This window comes from Biomphalaria glabrata, chromosome 16, assembly GCF_947242115.1.
Source record: "Biomphalaria glabrata chromosome 16, xgBioGlab47.1, whole genome shotgun sequence".
Taxonomy (NCBI): Eukaryota; Metazoa; Mollusca; class Gastropoda; family Planorbidae; genus Biomphalaria; species Biomphalaria glabrata.
This window is the reverse complement of record NC_074726.1, coordinates 24,322,883-24,343,023: the sequence shown is the minus strand read 5'-3', so window position 1 is coordinate 24,343,023 and position 20,141 is coordinate 24,322,883. Positions and strand designations below refer to the sequence as shown.

At 37.3% G+C, this 20,141-nt stretch overlaps 1 protein-coding gene across 2 annotated transcripts in view; it reads left to right on the top strand.

Moving 5' to 3' along the window:
- Positions 1–18,751, top strand: part of LOC106061685 (mucin-2-like) — a 200,697-nt gene extending 181,946 nt beyond the window's left edge. For both annotated transcript variants that reach the window (XM_056013919.1, XM_056013918.1), the window contains exons 7-9: positions 597–759; positions 8,086–8,146; positions 9,491–18,751. In XM_056013919.1, coding sequence (XP_055869894.1) covers positions 597–759; positions 8,086–8,146; positions 9,491–9,575 — 309 coding nt within the window. In that variant the 3' untranslated portion in view covers positions 9,576–18,751. The remainder of the gene's footprint in view (positions 1–596; positions 760–8,085; positions 8,147–9,490) is intronic.
- The last annotated feature ends 1,390 nt before the right edge of the window (positions 18,752–20,141 follow it).

Here is a 20,141-nt window from a genome sequence, read left to right as displayed (position 1 = left end):
GCATAAAAAATGGTTAACCAATACCTTTTAAAAGGAACCATCAATCAAATAATCAGTCAATCAGTGTTGCATGTGTGGCTGAGAGGCCAAAACCTCTTGGCTACCTAACAAACAGGCTTGAGATCGACTCCCGACTTTTGTTTACTGAGCCCATAAAGGCAGCCCGTAAACCCTCTCCCAGAGGCCCCCCTCCCCACCCTGGTCTTTCAACTGAGATTGGACTATATCGCACTGAAATATGCGCTATATAAAAGTAATAGTTTAAAAAATTATATTTCACCACAATATCTATCACATCTGTACGAAGTGTATGTATATTCTGTATCAGTCCAAAGCAGGGGTGATAAACCTTTGACCATTTTCTTTCTGTAGTAGATTTACTTTCAAGATTGATGCAATATATATTTGTTTCTGTGAACCTATTTATTTATTATGCTTTTTACTGACATTTGCTTTTAATGGTTCAGTTTACAGTTCGTATTACTGTAGTGTCTGTGTGCTAGTTATATAAAATATTAAAACTTGAAAAAGATAAATACTGAAATAATTTTGTTTTGAAAAAAATTCTTATCATATTTTATCTTATCATGTTACAGCGTTACCTGCAGCAGGCGATACTTCCTGTGGAGGATGTTGTAGCGTCTTCAGCCTCACGTCACAGGCACCTGTCGTCCTCTACTGGGTCACATGACTTTGAGTACTTGTCCACCTCTTCCGTGTCATCCCCTTCCCATGAGGTGCACCAGGACTCGTTTGATGGTGAGGAAACTGTCTCTCTCTTTGTCTCTCTGTCTCTCTTTGTCTCTCTCTCTCTTTGTCTCTCTCTCTCTCTCTCTTTGTCTCTCTCTGTCTCTCTTTGTCTCTCTGTCTCTCTTTGTCTCTCTCTGTCTCTCTTTGTCTCTCTCTGTCTCTCTTTGTCTCTCTCTCTCTCTCTTTGTCTCTCTGTCTCTCTTTGTCTCTCTGTCTCTCTTTGTCTCTCTGTCTCTCTTTGTCTCTCTCTCTCTCTCTTTGTCTCTCTCTGTCTCTCTTTGTCTCTCTCTCTCTCTTTGTCTCTCTCTGTCTCTCTTTGTCCTTTATTGGTTCTATGTCTTTCTCTCTCTTTGTGTCTCTTTTCGCCTCTCTCTCCCTCTTTCTCTCTTTTATTCTCTCACTTTCTGTCTCTTATTGACACACATACACTGTCTCTCTTTGTCTCTCTCTCTCTCACACTCTTTGTTTGTGTATGTGTGCTTCTCTCTCTTTGTATCTATATCTCAGTCTCTCATTTTCTGTGTCTCTCTTTTCTCTCTTTTTCTGCCTTCTCTTTTTTTATCTCTCTCTGGCACTCTCTTTTTGTCTCTGTCTCTCTTATTATCATTCTCTTATTCTCTCTTTTTGTTTCTCAATGACTCTCACTCTCTCTTTTTGTTTCTCAATGACTCTCACTCTCTCTTTTTGTCTCTCTCTCTATCCGTCTGTCTGTTTCTCTCTCTCATTTTCTGCCTCTCTTTTTCTTTCTCTATTTCTCTGTCTTTTTTTTATATGTCAGACCTCATAGAGTTAATGTTAGTTGAGCGGCAGTAAAATGCTCTGCTTCCCAGAAGTTTTAATGGAGCTATAAAGATTTGTTTCTTCTTTTTTTTTCGCTTTATTTTTCTACTATCGTAATGATTGAATATGACTTCATTGTCCTCTGCAGCCCCACATTTATGTGACTATTAGCTAGTCAGAAAATATTGCCCAGACAAAAGTTAAAGGGTAAAAAAGATAGTCTGTAGATTTATTTGCTCCAAGTTGGGAATTTAGTTACTATGAAGCAAGCAAAGATCCAAATGGTTCAATCTTCACTGAACAATGGATTAGCTCGAGAATTTAATAACAATAATACACTAAACCATGATTTACATATACAAAAACAAAACCTAATAAAATATTCACAAAGACACAAAAAATGCAGACACATTTCTTATTCCATATGCTAGGACAAAAAATTATAAATGCATTTTAAAAGCGTTCATGGTAACCTTTACACAAATACCCACTTCTTTCTCACCCTCCCTCTCCCCTTTCTTTCCCAACTGGTCCAGATAAGTGATAGGATCGTAGCGTATTGTGGAAGATACAAGCTGTCCGTCCGTTCCGTGTAGATCTCGTAAACTAGAAAAGATAGTGAAAATCTGACACCATATTTTTTTAGACCATTCAAAGTTTTAATGCAACGGCTACTTTTTTCTTTTCTGAAAGCTAAAAATCTAATTTTTTAAATCACTTATGCTAGCAATTTTTTTTAACTATTCACAACTAATAGTAACAAACACTGGAAGCTTTTTAGAAAAGGAGGTATCCATTCACCATATCCTAAACACATTTACGCAAATGGTTTTAGATTTTTTGTCAAATTTTTTTTATTACATTTGTATTGCAAAGTTATATAAGTACAATCATATTAACTACTACATTTACACACAAAAAAAGAATGTTTACTTTTTTTTAAAGAAGAAAAATCTATTTAGTATGCATATACGTTGGACATAATTTAAAACATCAATTAATCTGTAGTTGTTCATATTATCGCGTGAACTGCAGTGCTGTAGAAATAGTACACTTAACTATTTTCTTTTTTAAGAAAATGATTTTTTCTTGAGGATTTCAATTAGAGATTGACCCTTTACAAAACAATTAGATCAATTAGATTTCATTTTAAGACATCAGTTAGGCCAGGTTCACATCTAACTTGACATTCACTTTCACCTATCCTTTAGTCTGCTGGACCGCTGGGGCATCACACAAGATCTGCTAACCTTCTTTATCTATTCTTCTCTGTTATTTGTCTTTGAAATAATTTTATTCTGATGTTCTTTCTGAAAATATTGAAACCTTCCTTTTTTCCTGCCTGGGTAGACCACTTTGGGGATGGATTTTGAGTTTGTAACCTTGTTTTTTTTTTAAATTTAGTAGAAGATTTTTGATTTGGTTTATTCAGATTATACTTTCACTTACAATAACGCACAAGACCAATGGGTGAACGTATCTACGTTGAGCATTCAGTATTGTTGAGAAGTTGTATATAGTTTATGATCATTTATACTGTTTAATGTAATATACCCGCTGCTGTTCATCAATTAAAAATTCATAGTCACAGATTTGCAGTAGTTTACATTGCCAGAAACTCGGATTGAGGAAATAAAATATATTCGAATTAATTAGATTAAAAAAAATTTTTTTTTAGGTAATTATCAGGTCTACATGATTTTGCATCATGTTTAAAAACTGCCATTGTAAAGTTTTCGTAATTATTGTACAAATTCATAGATTATTGCTTAAAAGAAAGTAACTAATACAAACTTATTTATTTCCGACACGCGGATCTCGGGCCACATAACTACAATAAGACTTTGATTCCCACGTGGCTAGCCTCCGTGGTTTCATTGTGGACAGTGATAAAAGTTTCCATGGCCTAATATGGTCCGCAGGCCGTAGACTGAGTATCACCAAATAATATTTTCTATTATAGGCATTGGTGACAGTGTTGTTGTTTATTTATCTTAAGTGTTTTCCAGCCGTTGCGAGCTTGTTACACCTGTTTTTATTATGGCCTCCTCTGGTCGTAAACCGACTGTGTATCATGGCAATGAGATGAATGCCTGGGCACTAGATATGGTTGGAACAATGCCACACACACAGCAGACTTATCGACGTTGCGATCTGTGGGTAGTGGTCTAGTTGACTTCAAAGCTTCAAAGTCGTACAGACCTGTAACTGGCAACGAGCTATTGGTCTAAACTGCCTACAGGTTTTGACGTTGCAAGTCAGTGCTCAGGCCTACTTTGACGATTGGTCTAGCTCCAAGCAGCTGATGTATACAAAGGAACGGCAATTACCGATACAGTTTGGGGTCAGCGGCTTCGCAGGCTCTGCCAGGGTGTAGCACTCAGTTCTGCAAACTGCAAAATGGTCGCTGGCTCCTAATTTTTTCTTTAGGGTTGACTCCCGAAGCGTTTCCCATGATTGGGTATAGCTGCAGGGCATTATAGATTTGATTCAGAGTTTACCGTCTCCTAGATAAGTAGCCAGCCAAGGCTAACGAGCGCCTCCTCCCCGAAGCTTACTGGTTTGAGCGCCAGTCACTCACCGTTGCCCCTTTTTCTGTTATCTGAGCCACACGTGATGGCCAGAAGCTGGACTGGTTGTCAGAGGCTATTTGAGACGCAATCTATTAGGAAGCATTGTATAGGTAGTGGACCGCTTACATCCATGACCACTTCCGGCAATGACAACCTTGCGGAATAGCGACTTATTAGCGACGCTTTTTTTTTCACCCCCGCCAAGTGCTACTGTTCCATATAGCATCGCTTCAGACGGAGTAGCTTGGAAAGGTACATGTTAAAATTAAAGCTTTATTTAAAGATGGTATTTATTTCTTTAACGGATTAAGTCGGACTGTAATTATATAGAATAGTTGACATCGAAGTTTGGCTTGGGGAAACTTGCTATACCAGTTTGTTTTAATTAATGCAGTGCGGAACACGTGGAGAAAATAAAAGAAACATATATAAAGACCGTAAGATCATCAAAGAATGTGTGGTGAAATACACCTTTACCGTTTTATTTTATTTATTTTTGTAGATGTGCAACGGATCTGTGTTCAGCAATGGATGCAGTAACATGTAACTCATGGGGGCTGTGATTACAGCGAGTCCAGTCGTCATTGTAGACCTCAACACTGACCTGTGACGTGGCAACCTGTCATCAGTTGAGACAGTTGGTCAGTACGTCAAGTGATGTGGCAATAAGCTATTGACCTTTGGTCTCCACCGACCACAAGTTTCCATATCACCGGTCAGTGTTGGGGTCTGCTATGACGATTGGTCTCGTTTCCAGACACGAAGCACCCGACAAAGGGGTGATGAGTATAAGGAAGAGGGAAGTCTGGTGTGACTGAAGGGCAGGCAGAGAAAGGCTGGTGTCTTTAACACGGTGTATCCTCTAGAACAGTGATGCCCAACCTAAGTCGACCTGCGGGCCATTTTAATTTCCGACAGTCGTGTCGCTGGCCACATGACCGAAACTGTACAAAACGAAATGAAATTGGCCTAAAACAAGTTTATTAGAAACTTTTGCGTCTAGTACCTACATTAATTAATAGGATATGCCAGTTTATCACTTTTAAAGGTCTGCAACTGGCTTCATTTCTCTACTTTAAATGTGAGCAACATCGTAGACAGCTTTACAAACGACTCATTTTCTTGTCTCTAGTAGGCAAATATTCTCCTCGATCCTTCAGGCGTAGTTGAATTATCTATAATTCGCAGTCAATCTTTTATCATCCGTTTATATGTTATTGTGCTTCAAAATAGCCACACTTTATAAAACAAATATGTTGGTTTATTATCATGTTCCACAAAAAAAAAAAAAAGATCCATTAACTTTTCCTGGTAGATTCTAAATTCAGAGTCCACTTTTAGTTTATTCGGCTCCCCCATTGCAGTAATTACGAAACAATTAATACCCGTTCAAAGTAAAAATATTAAGAGTAGTTGCTAAATAAATTTTAATGTTTGCATATTATTTATTATCATTTTTAATGTTAAATTATAGTTAACATGTTTTTGCATATCATACCTTTATGCATTAGTTTATATTCAAGTAATCAATTTCATAGGACTTCATATAACTTTATCAAATAATGGCAGAAAGGACGCTTTCTGGAATTAAGTAATTACAATAAATAAAGTGGCCATTCAATTAAAATACATGACATATTTTGTCCCTTATTCTATAGTTATTTCTATCGTCATTTTAAGCCTTGAAGCTGAAGGCGTAAAATTAATCTTATCAGTGATAGGAATCTGAGTTAGACTACGCACTTCAGCATTAAAACGTTATTTTCCAGACACGTAATATGTTCTTTAGTATAGCACCACTGTTACTTTAGTATAGCACCACTGTTACTTTGGTATAGCACCACTGTTACTTAAGTATAGCACCACTGTTACTTTAGTATAGCACCACTGTTACTTTAGTATAGCACCACTGTTACTTTAGTATAGCACCACTGTTACTTTAGTATAGCACCACTGTTACTTTAGTATAGCACCACTGTTACTTTAGTATAGCACCACTGTTACTTTAGTATAGCACCACTATTACTTTAGTATAGCACCACTGTTACTTTACTATAGCACCACTGTTACTTTAGTAAAGCACCACTGTTACTTTAGTATAGCACCACTGTTACTTTACTATAGCACCACTGTTACTTTAGTAAAGCACCACTGTTACTTTAGTATAGCACCAGTTACCATAGTATAAGCTCTCTATTAAATTTAATCTTGTAACAAGGCTTTAAACACTTTAGTTCTTGGGTGGCTTCCTAGGTGTTATTCGCTTTGTACTGTCGTCTCCATTGTCCCGGGTTTGAACCCGCCCCGCTCCAACCCTCCCCTCCCCCCCGCCTTCCTGCAAAAGGCTTGATCTAGGATGTTATAATCTTGAAATTTAAAAAGTAAATCCGAAGCATGTAAAAAAAAAAAAAAAAAAAACACAACATTATGTGCATTGTAAAAATATATTTTAAAAATGTATTAGTCAGTGCAAGCCTTAGAGGGAGACCAGTCCAGTAGAAGTTCAGGCCTTAGAGGGAGACCAGTCCAGTAGAACTTCAGGCCTTAGACGGAGACCAGTCCAGTAGAAGTTCAGGCCTTAGAGGGAGACCAGTCCAGTAGAAGTTCAGGCCTTAGAGGGAGACCAGTCCAGTAGAAGTTCAGGCCGTAGGACGTAATGTACCATACAATATTCGATGACAGGAAATCCCCGTGAAGCACTCTGCATCAAGCCCTGCGCAGTTCTGTAGCCCTGGTTTGACTTCATCCAAGTTTTCCATTGCACTGTCATAATGTAAACTAACTTTATTATACAAAAAGGAATCGAGGTGGCCTAGCGGTGTCCGGGATTCAAAATCCTGTGAAGATTTGGATTTTTAATTTCGGGCTCCTCTGAGTCCACACAATTCTAATGGGTACCGGCCATAAGTTGGGGAAAAGTATAGGTTGTTGTTCGTTGTGCTGGCCACATGAGACCCTCGTTAATCGTAGGGCCACAGAAACAGATTATCTTTACATCATCTGCCCTATAACTACAAGGTCTGAAAGGGGAACTTTTTTTTTTTTTTTTTAAATTTTACTATTTCTTATACAGAAAAAACAACAGTATAGAAAATACGAAAAACATGCATATATGTAACCCTGCCGGACCAAGTAAAACAAAGGACGTTTGGGCCACGAGGCCTTCATCTGCTACAAAACAAACAAAAAATAACAAACAATGAACACAAAATAGTCTTAAGTGAACTTCTCTGTCCGATGTTGTTCTCTATCGAGGCAGAAAAGAAATGAGCTACGCTGGTGTAAAAGCGCGGGAAAACGGAAGGGGGCGGAGAAAAACCAAACAACAGGTGTCAATCAGTTCTTTTTCTTTGTACGTCAAAGATACTTATGAATATTTATGACTGCACTTTCAATGATACCAACTCTCATCATCGGCCATTACATACTTTTTTTTTTAATTGGGTCATTAATCAAGCTTTATGCTCGGCTTGGGTAATTTCGCGTGTTTGTGTTGTATATGCCAGTGTGTGTGTGTGTTTGGTTACTTGTGTTCGTGCGTTTAATGTCTCAGGTTTATAGCGCTAATAAACATTATTGATAAAGGTCAAACCTATTAATATTTTTACGTTTTTTTTTAAAACTTATTTTCCTGGCTTTTGTTTGCCGAAGTTTATGAGTGAAGAGGCCTGGTTGGCCCGACTGTAAATCCGGCCTTAACGATCTAAATACATCGGAGAAGGCTGTCATTTATCTCTCCCACGGGTCGTACTGAGCGGACGTTGTACGATCCTGAGCCTTGACCTTGGATTATACTCGGATTACTGCGCACACACACGCACACACTCCTGAGAGCTGGAGAGACAATGAATAAATATGCAGAAGAAATTTTAATCCTTTGTCAAAAAAAAAAACAAACTTCTAGAGACACAAAATAATAATAAGGGTTTAAAATGTTGCTGTGTAAATTAATTATAATGTTTCAATGTTGTTTAATTCTCAGATTTATCCGAGGACATGGAGACGATAGCTATCAAATTGAGACCCTCTGAGACAAGTAGTCTGTAAGTGGCTTTGATACTCAAGTTTATGTATTAGTAGATGAAAATATTGAATTGTGGGAAACAAACTTGGAGGTAGTCGGGAAGACAGAGAGAGAGGAAAGAGAGTGAGAGAGATTAGGGAGAAAGTGGTAGAACATTAGAGAGAAACGTGGGATAGAGAGTGAAGATAAGACTAACGTGAGTGAGTGAGAGAGAGAGAGAGGGCTAGACAAGGGGAGAGAGGATGTAGAGAAGTAGGGCCAGACATAGAGAGAGATAGAGTATGAGAGAGGGTATTAGAGAGATAGAGAAAGAATATTAGACAAATAGAGAGAGTATTAGAGAAAGAGAGAGAGAGAGTATAAGAGAGATAGCGAGTATTAGAGAGATAGAGGGTATTAGAGAGATAGAGAGTATTAGAGATAAATAGAGAGTATTAGAGAGATAGAGAATATTAGAGAGATAGATAGAGAGTATTAGAGAGATAGATAGAGAGTATTAGAGAGATAGATAGCGAGTATTAGAGAGATAGATAGAGAGTATTAGAGAGATATAGCGTATTAGAGAGATAGATAGAGAGTATTAGAGAGTATTAGAGAGATAGAGAAAGAGTATTAGAGAGAGAGAGAGAGAGTATTAGAGAGATAGATAGAGTATTAGAGAATGAAAGAGAGAGAGTATTAGAGAGATAGAGAGAGAGTATTAGAGAGATAGAGAGTATTAAAGAGTGATAGAGAGAGAGAATTAAAGAGATAAAGTGAGAGAGTATTAGAGAGTATTAGAGAGATAGAGAGTATTAAAGAAATAGAGAGATAGGGAATATTAAAGAGATAGAAGTATTAAAGAGATAGAGAGAGAGAGAGAGTATTAGAGAGATAGAGAGTATTTGAGAGAGATTATTAGAGAGACAGTTGGAGAAAAAGTGTGGGCGTGAATGTTAAAGAGTGTCGGAGATTAAGAGAAAGGGAGAAAGAGGCAGAAAGAGAGAGAGAGAGAGAGAGATTAGGAAAGAAAGAAACTGAAAGAAAGAGATTAACGAATGCATTCTCTTATTTGGTGTATAAGATAGCTTTAAGTCTTATAGTAACCTAGAAATACACTCTCATCGTTCAATTCATCTTTAGTAGTTGAGATAACACAAAGAGACAGCAGACTGCAGTAGGCCTATTGCCAAACACACGAGAATAATAACAATCATCTAAAAAATAATTAACCTCAAAATTAATCAAGAAGGAATTAAATCAAACTTTATTTCTTTAATTAAACAATGTTTACATTTCTCCATTTATTTTGAAAGCTTTTTTTTTTCCTATTTCAAATTCTTTTTGTGTGGACACTAATTATAATTTTTATTTTCTTTCCAAGAAACAATACTGATGAGCTTTATTGGAAAGAGATTAGTGCCGCGCTGGCCCTCACAAGTCTCGCAAGATGTCACGTGACTAAGTAGATCTCGCGAGAACGTGATCACACGAGACTTCAGTAAGACAACGGGAGAAGTGTCTCAACCAGGAAACCCCCCTTGCAGCCAGGAACATTTTCTCGTGTCCTCGTCAACCAACCAGTGTAACCTTGCACTGAGGGAACTTCTTCCATGGCGGAAAGTTTTAATAATGCTTAACAAAACATGGCGTAGAAATAAGAGAGAGCGTAAGCTTCGGAATCAATACCTCCTGGCTGTAAAAATCATTTAAGACTCTTTTGATGACATCACATTCATTAGGCCAATAACAAACCTGAGGATCTTTCATCACCAGACATGAAGATCTTGCATCACCAAACCTAAAGATCTAGCATCACAAAAACCTGAAGATCTTGCATAGCCAAAGGTCACGCATCGCTAAACGTGAAGATAACAAAGCCCAAAGGTCTTGCATCGCTAAACGTAAAGATCTTACATAACAAAAGCTGAAGCTATTACATTACAAACCTTGAAGATCTTTCATAACAACTTGAAGATCTTTTATAACAAACCCTGAAGATCTTGCATAACATATTCTAAAGATCTTGCAAAAAAAAAGATTTTACTTTACAAAAAAAGATCGCAAAAATCGCAAAAATTTAGCATCATGAAGATGTTTCATCACCAAACTTGAAGATGTTTCATCACCAAACTTGAAGATGTTTCATCACCAAACTTGAAGATGTTTCATCACCAAACTTGAAGATGTTTCACCACCAAACTTGAAGATGTTTCATCACCAAACTTGAAGATGTTTCATCACCAAACTTGAAGATGTTTCATCACCAAACTTGAAGATGTTTCATCACTTAACGTGAAGATGCTTCATCACCAAACCTAAAGATGTTTCATCACCAAATGTGAAGATGTTTCATCACCAAACCTCAAGATATTTCATCATCTATCCTGAAGATGTTTTATCACCAAACATGAAGATGTTTTTCATCACCAAACGTGAAGATGTTTCATCATCAAAGCTGAAGATGTTTCATCACCAAACCTGAAGATGTTTCATCACCAAACCGGAACCTCTAGTCTAGCATCACCAAGCTATAATATGTTATGTCTCGTCCCAAAGTCTAAACATCTTCCATCACCGATTGAATCATTAGATTATGATGGCTTCCTTATGACATGTGATTAGAACTGTTAGCACTTTGGTCAGAAGTTTGAAAAAACCCGCCAATATCCACTTGGCGTCTTGCACGAGGTTAAATATTTTTGTTAAAATATGAAACTTACATATTACGTCAAACCATAGCAATTTAAATTACAATGGCCAGGACCGACAGCTAGATCCAGAGGTTTAAATTAACTCTTGACTGTAGTAACAGCTAGTTTTAGGTTTTACAAGCAGATAATGACTGAGGTGTAACCTGGATCTTAAATCGCCTTCTTTTTTCTGGAGAGATCTTTTCTTGTAGTTGAAAGATTTACAGAAATGAACAGGTATATTTTCCACGTGAAATGGGAGAGAACTGTGTCAAGTCCACATGAAATTGAGTGTTTTTTCTTACACACCATTCTCTGCCCATCTATATCTCGTAATTCTGAACAAAAACTTGTTGTTTAATCGGTTACTAGCTTGTAAGGCCAGTGTTTCCCAAAGTGGGGCTCACGTACCCCCAGGGGTACTCTGCGTTACAAAAATTACAAAAGGGTACACTTTAGTTAAAAGTTTGGGAAGCACTGTATTAAGCCAATCGGTAACTAGAAACGAAAATAGAAGGCCATGATTGCAAATTCATTAAGTTAAAACATTTTGACCTCAAATACATTCTAGCAAATTCAGATCCTTCTTTTCCATATTTTTTTGACTTGTAAAAAAATGCTCTTAAAGCAATTTAAATTTGTGAAACGAGTGGATCCAAGACCAATCGTTAGAGTTGACCCGACTGTAGAACTCGGCTGACCACTCGTGGCCTTCACAGATCTGCAGTCAAACCTACTATAATGATTGGTCTAGGTGGCGCTTTTGGTGGGAAAAGCAACTAAATAACAGTAATATGTTAATCGAATCTTTCTGCTGGCAGTGGCTGACAGAACCTGCCATATAGATATGTGATGTAAATGTAATTTTTGAAATCTGTACTAACGTGACTGTGTGTGTCAAAATGTGTATGTGTTAGTAATCTGAGCCTGTGTGCGTCAGAATCTGTTTTTTTTTTAGCATTTTGTCAGCCTGTGTATGTGGTTTTTTTTTTGTCTAATATATATATATAGGCCTATATAAGGCTTGTCTTCGAGTCATAAGATTTATAAGAAATACAGTATTTCACGTGGTTACGCAGACCAAGCTGCGACCTACTTATTTTGCCGTATTCAACGCAGACAAACTCAGAATACGTATGTCTGTCAAAGATGTGCGTGTCGTGTTATACGTACCTTCCGATATATATATTTTTCTTGACATCGTGGAGGTTTACACTATAACATAGGCTACATGTATCTCCTGTTAGATTGTGTGTGTGTGTCTATGAGTTCTAATGTGTATGTATAATTCAGTGTGATGAGCCATTTCTGCGTGTGATCATTTATATGCCTTTTTTTTGTCTGTGTATGCGTTATAATTATCACTCCAGTATTTGCGGAACAGCGGACTGCCTAAATGTATAAAGGGGCTTAACCAACTGCGGGTTGGGGAGGGTGTGCGCAGAGCTTTTGAACCCCTTCAAGTGAAAAACATTTTTAATTAAATAAATTTTACCTTTAATGAGCTATAGCGTGTTCCTGGTAAAAAAAAAACAAAAACATCCTCTCAGCAATGTTATATGAACAGATAATAAAAAATACCCTTAAATAAGATATTTCTTATATACTTTGACATCTTAGTTCATTAAGCAAGCTGTTCAATTATTTTTCGGATTTACTGCCAACTGCAGCTTATCCTCAAGAACATCTTTTTTCTTCTTCTTCTTCTAGCCAGCCTTTTTCCTGCCGAGCTGTAAGTTCTTTGCAGACCTTTCCAAAGAAAAAATAGTGTGCTGTTTTCTTCAGTAGTTCAGCACACCCGTACAGTGGGTTGTAGTGGTAGTAGGGTCTGCCTAAGGTGGATTAGGAACAGGACCGGCCTTAGGCCACTGCAACCTTTGCAGCCGCAGTAGGCCCCGACTTGCATAGGCCCCGCGCTAATACTAGGTGTAAATTAATAACTTAGAACATTATAACTTATAAATAATAAGCGAGATTTCGCGACCTCCTGATTTTCCAGAGCCTCCTGGAAATCTCCTGAAAACTCATAAAAATCTCCTGAAAACGCAATAAAAATCTCCTGAAAGATAGACAAAAGTGTCCTATTGGGGTGCCAATCGTACGCGCGATAACTTAAAACTGCATTGTCAAGCTTTCATTTAATAAAAATGGATAAGAATGTATTTAGTAATACAAAATCTTTATTTTACATTATGCTTATCCCTACCCAGACTAGGCCACGCCATTGTTAGGGCCGGCCCTGATTAGGAAGGGGCATTCAAGGAGGATATGGCTTACGGTCTAATTTAGGGTGGGCGGAGTGTCCACAAGGGGGTAGATGTTAGGAATTTATTTTATGATGGTAATTGAACAGAGGAGTGTGTGGCCTGTCCTTAGTTGGAAGATTGTAAATTGCTCTTTCCGGGGTGATGAAGTTAATACTGTCCAGTTTGTTTGACATGGACAATTCTTCGTACATAGCTCTATTTGTGTTTCCTGATGCCCATTGGTTGAGCCACTCCTCTTTGTGATTGTTGACTAACATTGTTCTTAGGGTGAGGTAGTGAACAGGTCCATAGATGATCCTGCCTTTGATAGTTTAACTTAGTTAACAGATCTATCTGGTTGTTCAATAGAGGATCCAGCCTTTGATAGTTTATCTGAACATTGTTCTTAGGGTGAGGTACTGAACAGATCCATAGATGATCCTGCCTTTGATAGTTTAACTTCCTTTTCATTTCCCCTAATGTCTTAAGAACATGGAATTATGAAGATAGGCAAGCAGGACGATTTGTAATTGCTTAGTATATGTTGATCAGTGGCGTTGCTAGGGATTCAGGGGATCCGGGGGGGATTGACCTCTTTAGGGGCCGCTGCATTTTGACATTCAACATCATGACATGAGATAATTGCGTAATATTAAATGTAAATAACACATTTCGGACACTCTTTTTTTGGGGCCGTCAAGTTGGGGCCCGGGGCGGATTTTTTAATTTGGTCCCCCCCCCCTCCTTCCCTCACCCTTGCTACGCCACTGATGTTAGTATCGGAAATAATATGAGTATGTGAAGACGTGATGTTCAAGGAATCAAAAGCAGAATAGATTCACATAGTCCGGATATCTTATCTATGCATATTACATTTAAGAAGCTATAAATCAATGTTGACAATTATTGCTAATGTCTCAATATAACTTCTAATAGTAAGATCTATATGTTGGCCGAAATCTTGTAAAGAAGAACATCTATATCAGGCACTTCAATATCCACGGAGAGCTTTGTCCTTCCTAAGTACATTCCAATCAAGATCTCTAAGTTTGAAATGAAATGTTATCTCAATTGACGTTCTGGTTAAAATAAAAAAAATATAACTAGTCGACCCTCGGCGTAGCATACGCCGCTATTTTTGCAGGGCCGGCCTTAGGTGACCGCACTTATGCCACCGCAGTGGGCCTCGCACTTTTCATATGACCCGCGCTAATTCTAGGTGTATAAATCATTAAATTAAACCATTGTATAACTTATAACAGATTTCCCGCGGCCTCCTGTCAATTTACTAGGAGCTCCTTAAAAAATCTCCTGAAATTGCAAAATATACGAAAAAGTCCTGAAAATATCCGGAAATTATTAATTTCTTGATAAAACTCATACGAATCTCCTGAAATATATAGACAAAAATAGGCATTTTGGGGTGTCATTCAATAAGGAAAATGCCAATCCTACGCGCGATTAAAAAAAAACGGCATTATCCCGTTATTTTGGAATCTGGTGAAAGAAGCTTCTCGCGCCTCAAACTAATGAAGAATTACTTGAGTTCAAAAATTCTCGTAGATAGATTAAAACATTTGTTAATTCTTGCTATTGAACGTTATCTATGTAGGAAATAGATTTTTTATGATATACTGTATGATTTTGCTACACGCAAGGCTCGTAAAGTTCGTGACATAACTCTATCCGCAGAAATTAAAGAGTGATCTTTCCTTTACTCCTTCTTCCCGTCCAAACTCTTGAGCGAAGAAGAAAATTATATATTTATAGACTGCGTTTATTAGACAATTATACACAACAGAGAAGTATTCAGTGGTATAATTATTCATGATGGCTTAATTAAATGGTTTTATTAGTATGCACGTTTAAAACAGTTTTCAGAATTGTTTATTTAATTAAATTTTAAAGCATGTCTTTTTAATCTCAGAATTACTATTAGTAGCATTGTATTCTAAAATAGTTTAATAAAACATTAGGACTTATTTGTATGTTAGAATTTTTTGTAAATAACACGACGAGGATCTATCTTGTAGTAAACGTAACGTTTGTAATTAATTCCCCTTTGTCCTCGGCCTCCTTCAGTTGTGAAACGACTGATTCATCTCGAACACTTTTTCATATGGCTGTGGAGCCCTATTTCGGAGAGACACTCCCGTCCACATATATTACAGGTCAAGGTGGCTTACGCTTTGGTGGTAGAGGAGCTGGCCATTTTCTGTGTGGCACGTTTTTCTTTAAGAGTCGAGGCCCATGTTTTCTCGCTGCCAATAGCTTTCTTGGTCACTGTTTCTCTCCAACTAGTGCGTTCTAAGGCTATGTCTTCCCAATGGTCAGTATCAATTTTACTGATTTTAAATCCCTTTTTATCACATCAACATATCGGAAGGGGGGGGGGGCGACCAATTTTTCTTGAGCCAGACGCTATGTAACGTAATGAAATGTAAACAGTCCAATTTAGTTTCAGGACAATGAATACTAGACAGAATAACTAGTGGCGTCCTTCTGACATTGTTAATGTAGTCCTACCAAAGTTAATGTAATGAAATAAATAAAGCTTCTGCGAAATAAATACAAGTACTTAGCTAAATCACATTTAAATTACAGAATTACACAATTTAATTAGAGATTTTCATATATGGCGGGAAAACTATAAATAGCAAGATTTTTGTGGTGTATCTGGTGTGCAAAATAAAGAGAGTGTTGATTAGCTGTATGTTTTTTTTTAAAGCTATTCGATACATTTTTAGCTCTACCATTTGTAACACAAAATACAACTCGTAATGGAGGAAGCTTCAGACCTTCACTCTATGCATTTTTGCAGTTTTAATCTAGTTGGCAACTTTGAGGTTCAAGGTAGCGTCCTTGACCTTTTTTTTTCCAGTTTAACTTGAAAATCTCCTATCGTAATACTAATTTTACAGAAATTACGTAAAATATAAAGGGTGGAACCTCTGCTAACTAGTACACTCGGTTATGGAAAGTTGGTCCGTACACGAAATGATCGGTATGTGAATCAATTGTCCCATGAGAAATAAAAGACATAGAAGCCATTGGTTCCCAGCCCATGTTGACTTGCTAATATAGGAAAGTTCCAGGCTATAATGGTATGTTTGTTTGTTTTTAAATGAGAACAGGTAGAATACATTATAAAATGAAATAACAAGAAATTAGAATAACATACTGTTACGAGGGGTACTTCCCTGCATGAGAACATGTGGCAGTTTGAAATCTTGGGTGACTAATGCTTGGTCTGAGAGGGCTGGTCGATGACATGTCGGTGAGGTATCTGTTCGGTATCTGAATTTTGTGCGGTATCAGTTGCAAAGTTTGTTACGAAACTTTTGGTTATTAACCGAAATGTTCGCTATCACAGGTGTTCGCTTAAGAGAGGCCGTATTGCTGTTATAAAATACTAAAAAAAAAGTAACCCTTTCAGACCTTCCGATCTCTGGTTGCAGAGAATTTAAAACTCTTTTCTTTCTGTAGTCAACGGTTAATGAGGGTGTCATGTGGCCAGCACAACGACCAGCCGCCTTGACGTTCCCCTACTAATGTCAGGTACCCATTAGTCTATGATTACAGTTTGTTGGATTCAGTGGTGACCTAATGATCCCGAAGTTTACGATCTCATTTTTCACCAACATTTGAACCCGAGACACCTCTGTCCTAAATCCAAGCTTTAACTATTAACCACCACGTCCGATATTTTATAAAACGCAAATGAAATTAGCAACACATTTTTGCTAAGGTCCTTTAGCACATGTGTTCAATCGTTATGTTTGCACTAAACACATGTGTTCAATTGTTATGTTTGTATTGAACACATGTGTTCAATTGTTTATGTTTGCATTTAGCACATGTGTCTGCTTCTATCAGTAAGTGCCAGCGAGTTTGTCTGTTGTTGACCAGGATTATATCTGTGTAGGAACGTTGTGAGTCTGTGTTTATCTGTGTATGTTTCAAGCCCTTGTTATAATCCCTATCTGTGTATGTTTCAAGCCCTTGTTATAATCCCTATCTGTGTATGTTTCAAGCCCTTGTTATAATCCCTATCTGTGTATGTTTCAAGCCCTTGTTATAATCCCTATCTGTGTATGTTTCAAGCCCTTGTTATAATCCCTATCTGTGTATGTTTCAAGCCCTTGTTATAATCCCTTACTTGCTAACTGCAGATACTGTGATGCTGTTTTTTTTTTATCTATGTCAAGCTATCCTTGTGTTTTGTTTTTTTATTCTTTTTTGCCCATGGGGGTGACTTGTTGCCATTGTTGTATTATCTACATTGACTGTAATTACTTTTCAAACTTAATATATCCTCACCCTCACCAAAGATTATGAGTTCAATTCTCTTCAATCTTGTATTATGTACAGCGTTTTCATTTCTCTGTGATCTCTGCCGTAGTGTTGAAGGACAAGTTTGACCTTGCCGGCCTTTTTTTTTTTTTTTTTGTATGATGTGCTCGGAGCCTTGTGATTGGCTGGCCGCTTGGCTCAACTCGTTTTTAGAACGAGGCTGGGACGACAGAGCACGTGGCTCCGGACGAGACTAATCGTCATAGCAGGCCTGAACACTGACCCGTGACGTATGGTCAGCCCTGTTGTCACGTCACAGGTCTGACGTCCAGATCGGTGACATGGCAACGAGCTATTGGTCTCCAATACCCATAAGTTTTGACGTCGCATGTCAGTGTTTAGGACTTCTATAACGATTAGTCTTGGTGCAGATACATTACATTCTATCCAATTGGTTTTTAGACGAAATGGTGACGTCTCTGCCTTCATCCAAATTGTATTCTCGTAGATTGTAAACATGAATATGTGCGTTGATTAATCAGATAAAGAACTGATCAGCTGTAAACAAAAAGTGTTGTAATACATAAGACTGGAATGTATTGATGAACTAATCAGCTGTTCTAGTACCTCCTTTCGCCTCTGCGTTAACATGTTCTTGAGCACACTGGTGTTAAATGGCCTCCTTTATTATAAGATCTCAATATTATAAACTCTGCCATAATCTATATTCTTTTACTTGACATTATGTTCTATATCTCCCTTTTACGTTCCATTATTCTAGCTTAACATGGATACAGATATTGTGTATATAAATTTGTTTTTCTTAAATATTTTTTAAAAACTTAAACATTGGTGTTATAGACTCAGGGCTGTGCAGTGACTGAAGGTAACTGAGTAATTTTCTGTTTGAACGGTTTCTTCTTTAAAGCCTGCTTATATGAGTCTGAGATATGATAGTCTTTTTTTTTTCCTGAATAAGTTTTACATTGACCTGCTCTCAACTACTCACTCAGTAAATCCTCTGCACTGCCCTGAGAACTCATAATGCACATTGTCACTGTTAAAAGGGAGTCAACTCACTAGTGCGTACTTCCATTGTATCACGTGACGTCATTGTCGCCTGGCAACCATAATACATGTATAAACAAATATTTTATGCATATATTAAATCATCAGAACATGAAGTGCCATGTATATGTTTCTCGCTTTTCTGTTGCTGTCGCGAATTTGTAAATGATCAAATAAAATATCTTCGTCATTATCTGTTCATAATGTGGGTAACTGTGACAGACATTGTTTTGTTTTTGCCAATTTGTTCAACAAACCTTTTACTGTCTTTGAAGATTTGATCTGAACAAATAAAAGAATGTTTTTGTTTTGTTTTGCAATAAAGGATTTCTACAGAACGAAGAAGTGTATAAGCGTTGCTTCTCGTTTGTTTTGTTTTTTTTTTGTTCCTGTGTGTCACGTGGTTTATTTATAGAAAACAATGGCGTCTCGTAGCTTTCAGTTTCTACACAGAATAGAAAATATGTAATGGGAGATGATTAGAGATAAATTTTATTTTATTTTCTCTACCAAAATCCTAAAGCTTTAAAACTATATCTAGAAACGCTTTTATCAGAGTAAAAAAAAATAAAAAAATTAAACAATTAGACTATTGAGTCTGTAGGTTATATGATCCATACCAAGTTTACTACTGCAAATTTAGTATCGAATTTAAATTTAAAATTGCATTAATGCTTCACATTCGCCCACTTATCATAATTTTAACTCGAGCAATTCAAATATTTCACTGTATATAACACATATCCAATAGTTCCTTAAATAAATATGGACCCCGGCATTAAAGTGTATATCACATCATCAGATTTATCTTCTGATAACAATAAAACGTTATCACCGCTTCATTCTTATGTTCTTATGTCATTCAAGATATAGTTCAGCAGTCAATACCAATGAAATAATGTGATTCAGAATATAATTAGCGTTTTCACTTCATTATAACCACAATTACATTGCGGGACTCGCCGTTTATGAATGGCTACTGGTGGTATGATGTATGGATTACTGAAAGGGCTCCTTTATCTCCCCACCTAATCGTTACTTTTGACAAGCGGGTGTGTACACACATTGGTCTATGTCAATAGTTATGTGCGGGTTATACTCATGTCTGAGGTATGTGCGCGAAAAATACGGTAATTGTTTCTTTAATCCCTGGCATTTTGGTAGTATTATGAAAACACTTTAAAAAGGGAGACAATGCGATTTACCGTTACATGTAATGGAATTTATCTAATTACTTCCCTTTTATTTAAGCTTCTGTTTATGCACTTTGTTCCACTATTGTTTAGACCAGTGTTTCCCAAAAATGTTTTCCTTAACGGAACACTTTGCACTTCGTGAGTATATAACGGAGAAGGTTTTTCGTGCGGCCTTTAGAGGCTCAGTAAACTCAACTCCATGTTGGGTGTCGAACTCAAGCCCCCTTGAGGTAGCAAAGCGGTAGAAGCCTCTGAGCCATGCATCCCACATTGTATTGAACGTCGCCGGCCTCCTAAGCTCGTCTCGTAGAAATGACTTGAGATTCAGACTGTGGTCAGGACGTTGTCGCGTACAATGCAGTTCTCCAGTAGACGACTGCCGATAACTGATACAGTTAGTAATCATTAGCGTAGCAATATCTCAAAGTGTCTTATCCTATCTTATCTTATATAATACAGACGTTACTTTAAAAAAAAAGATGATTACGTCCTACGCGTCATGCATTCAGTCATGCAAGTTAACCAATGACATAAATTCT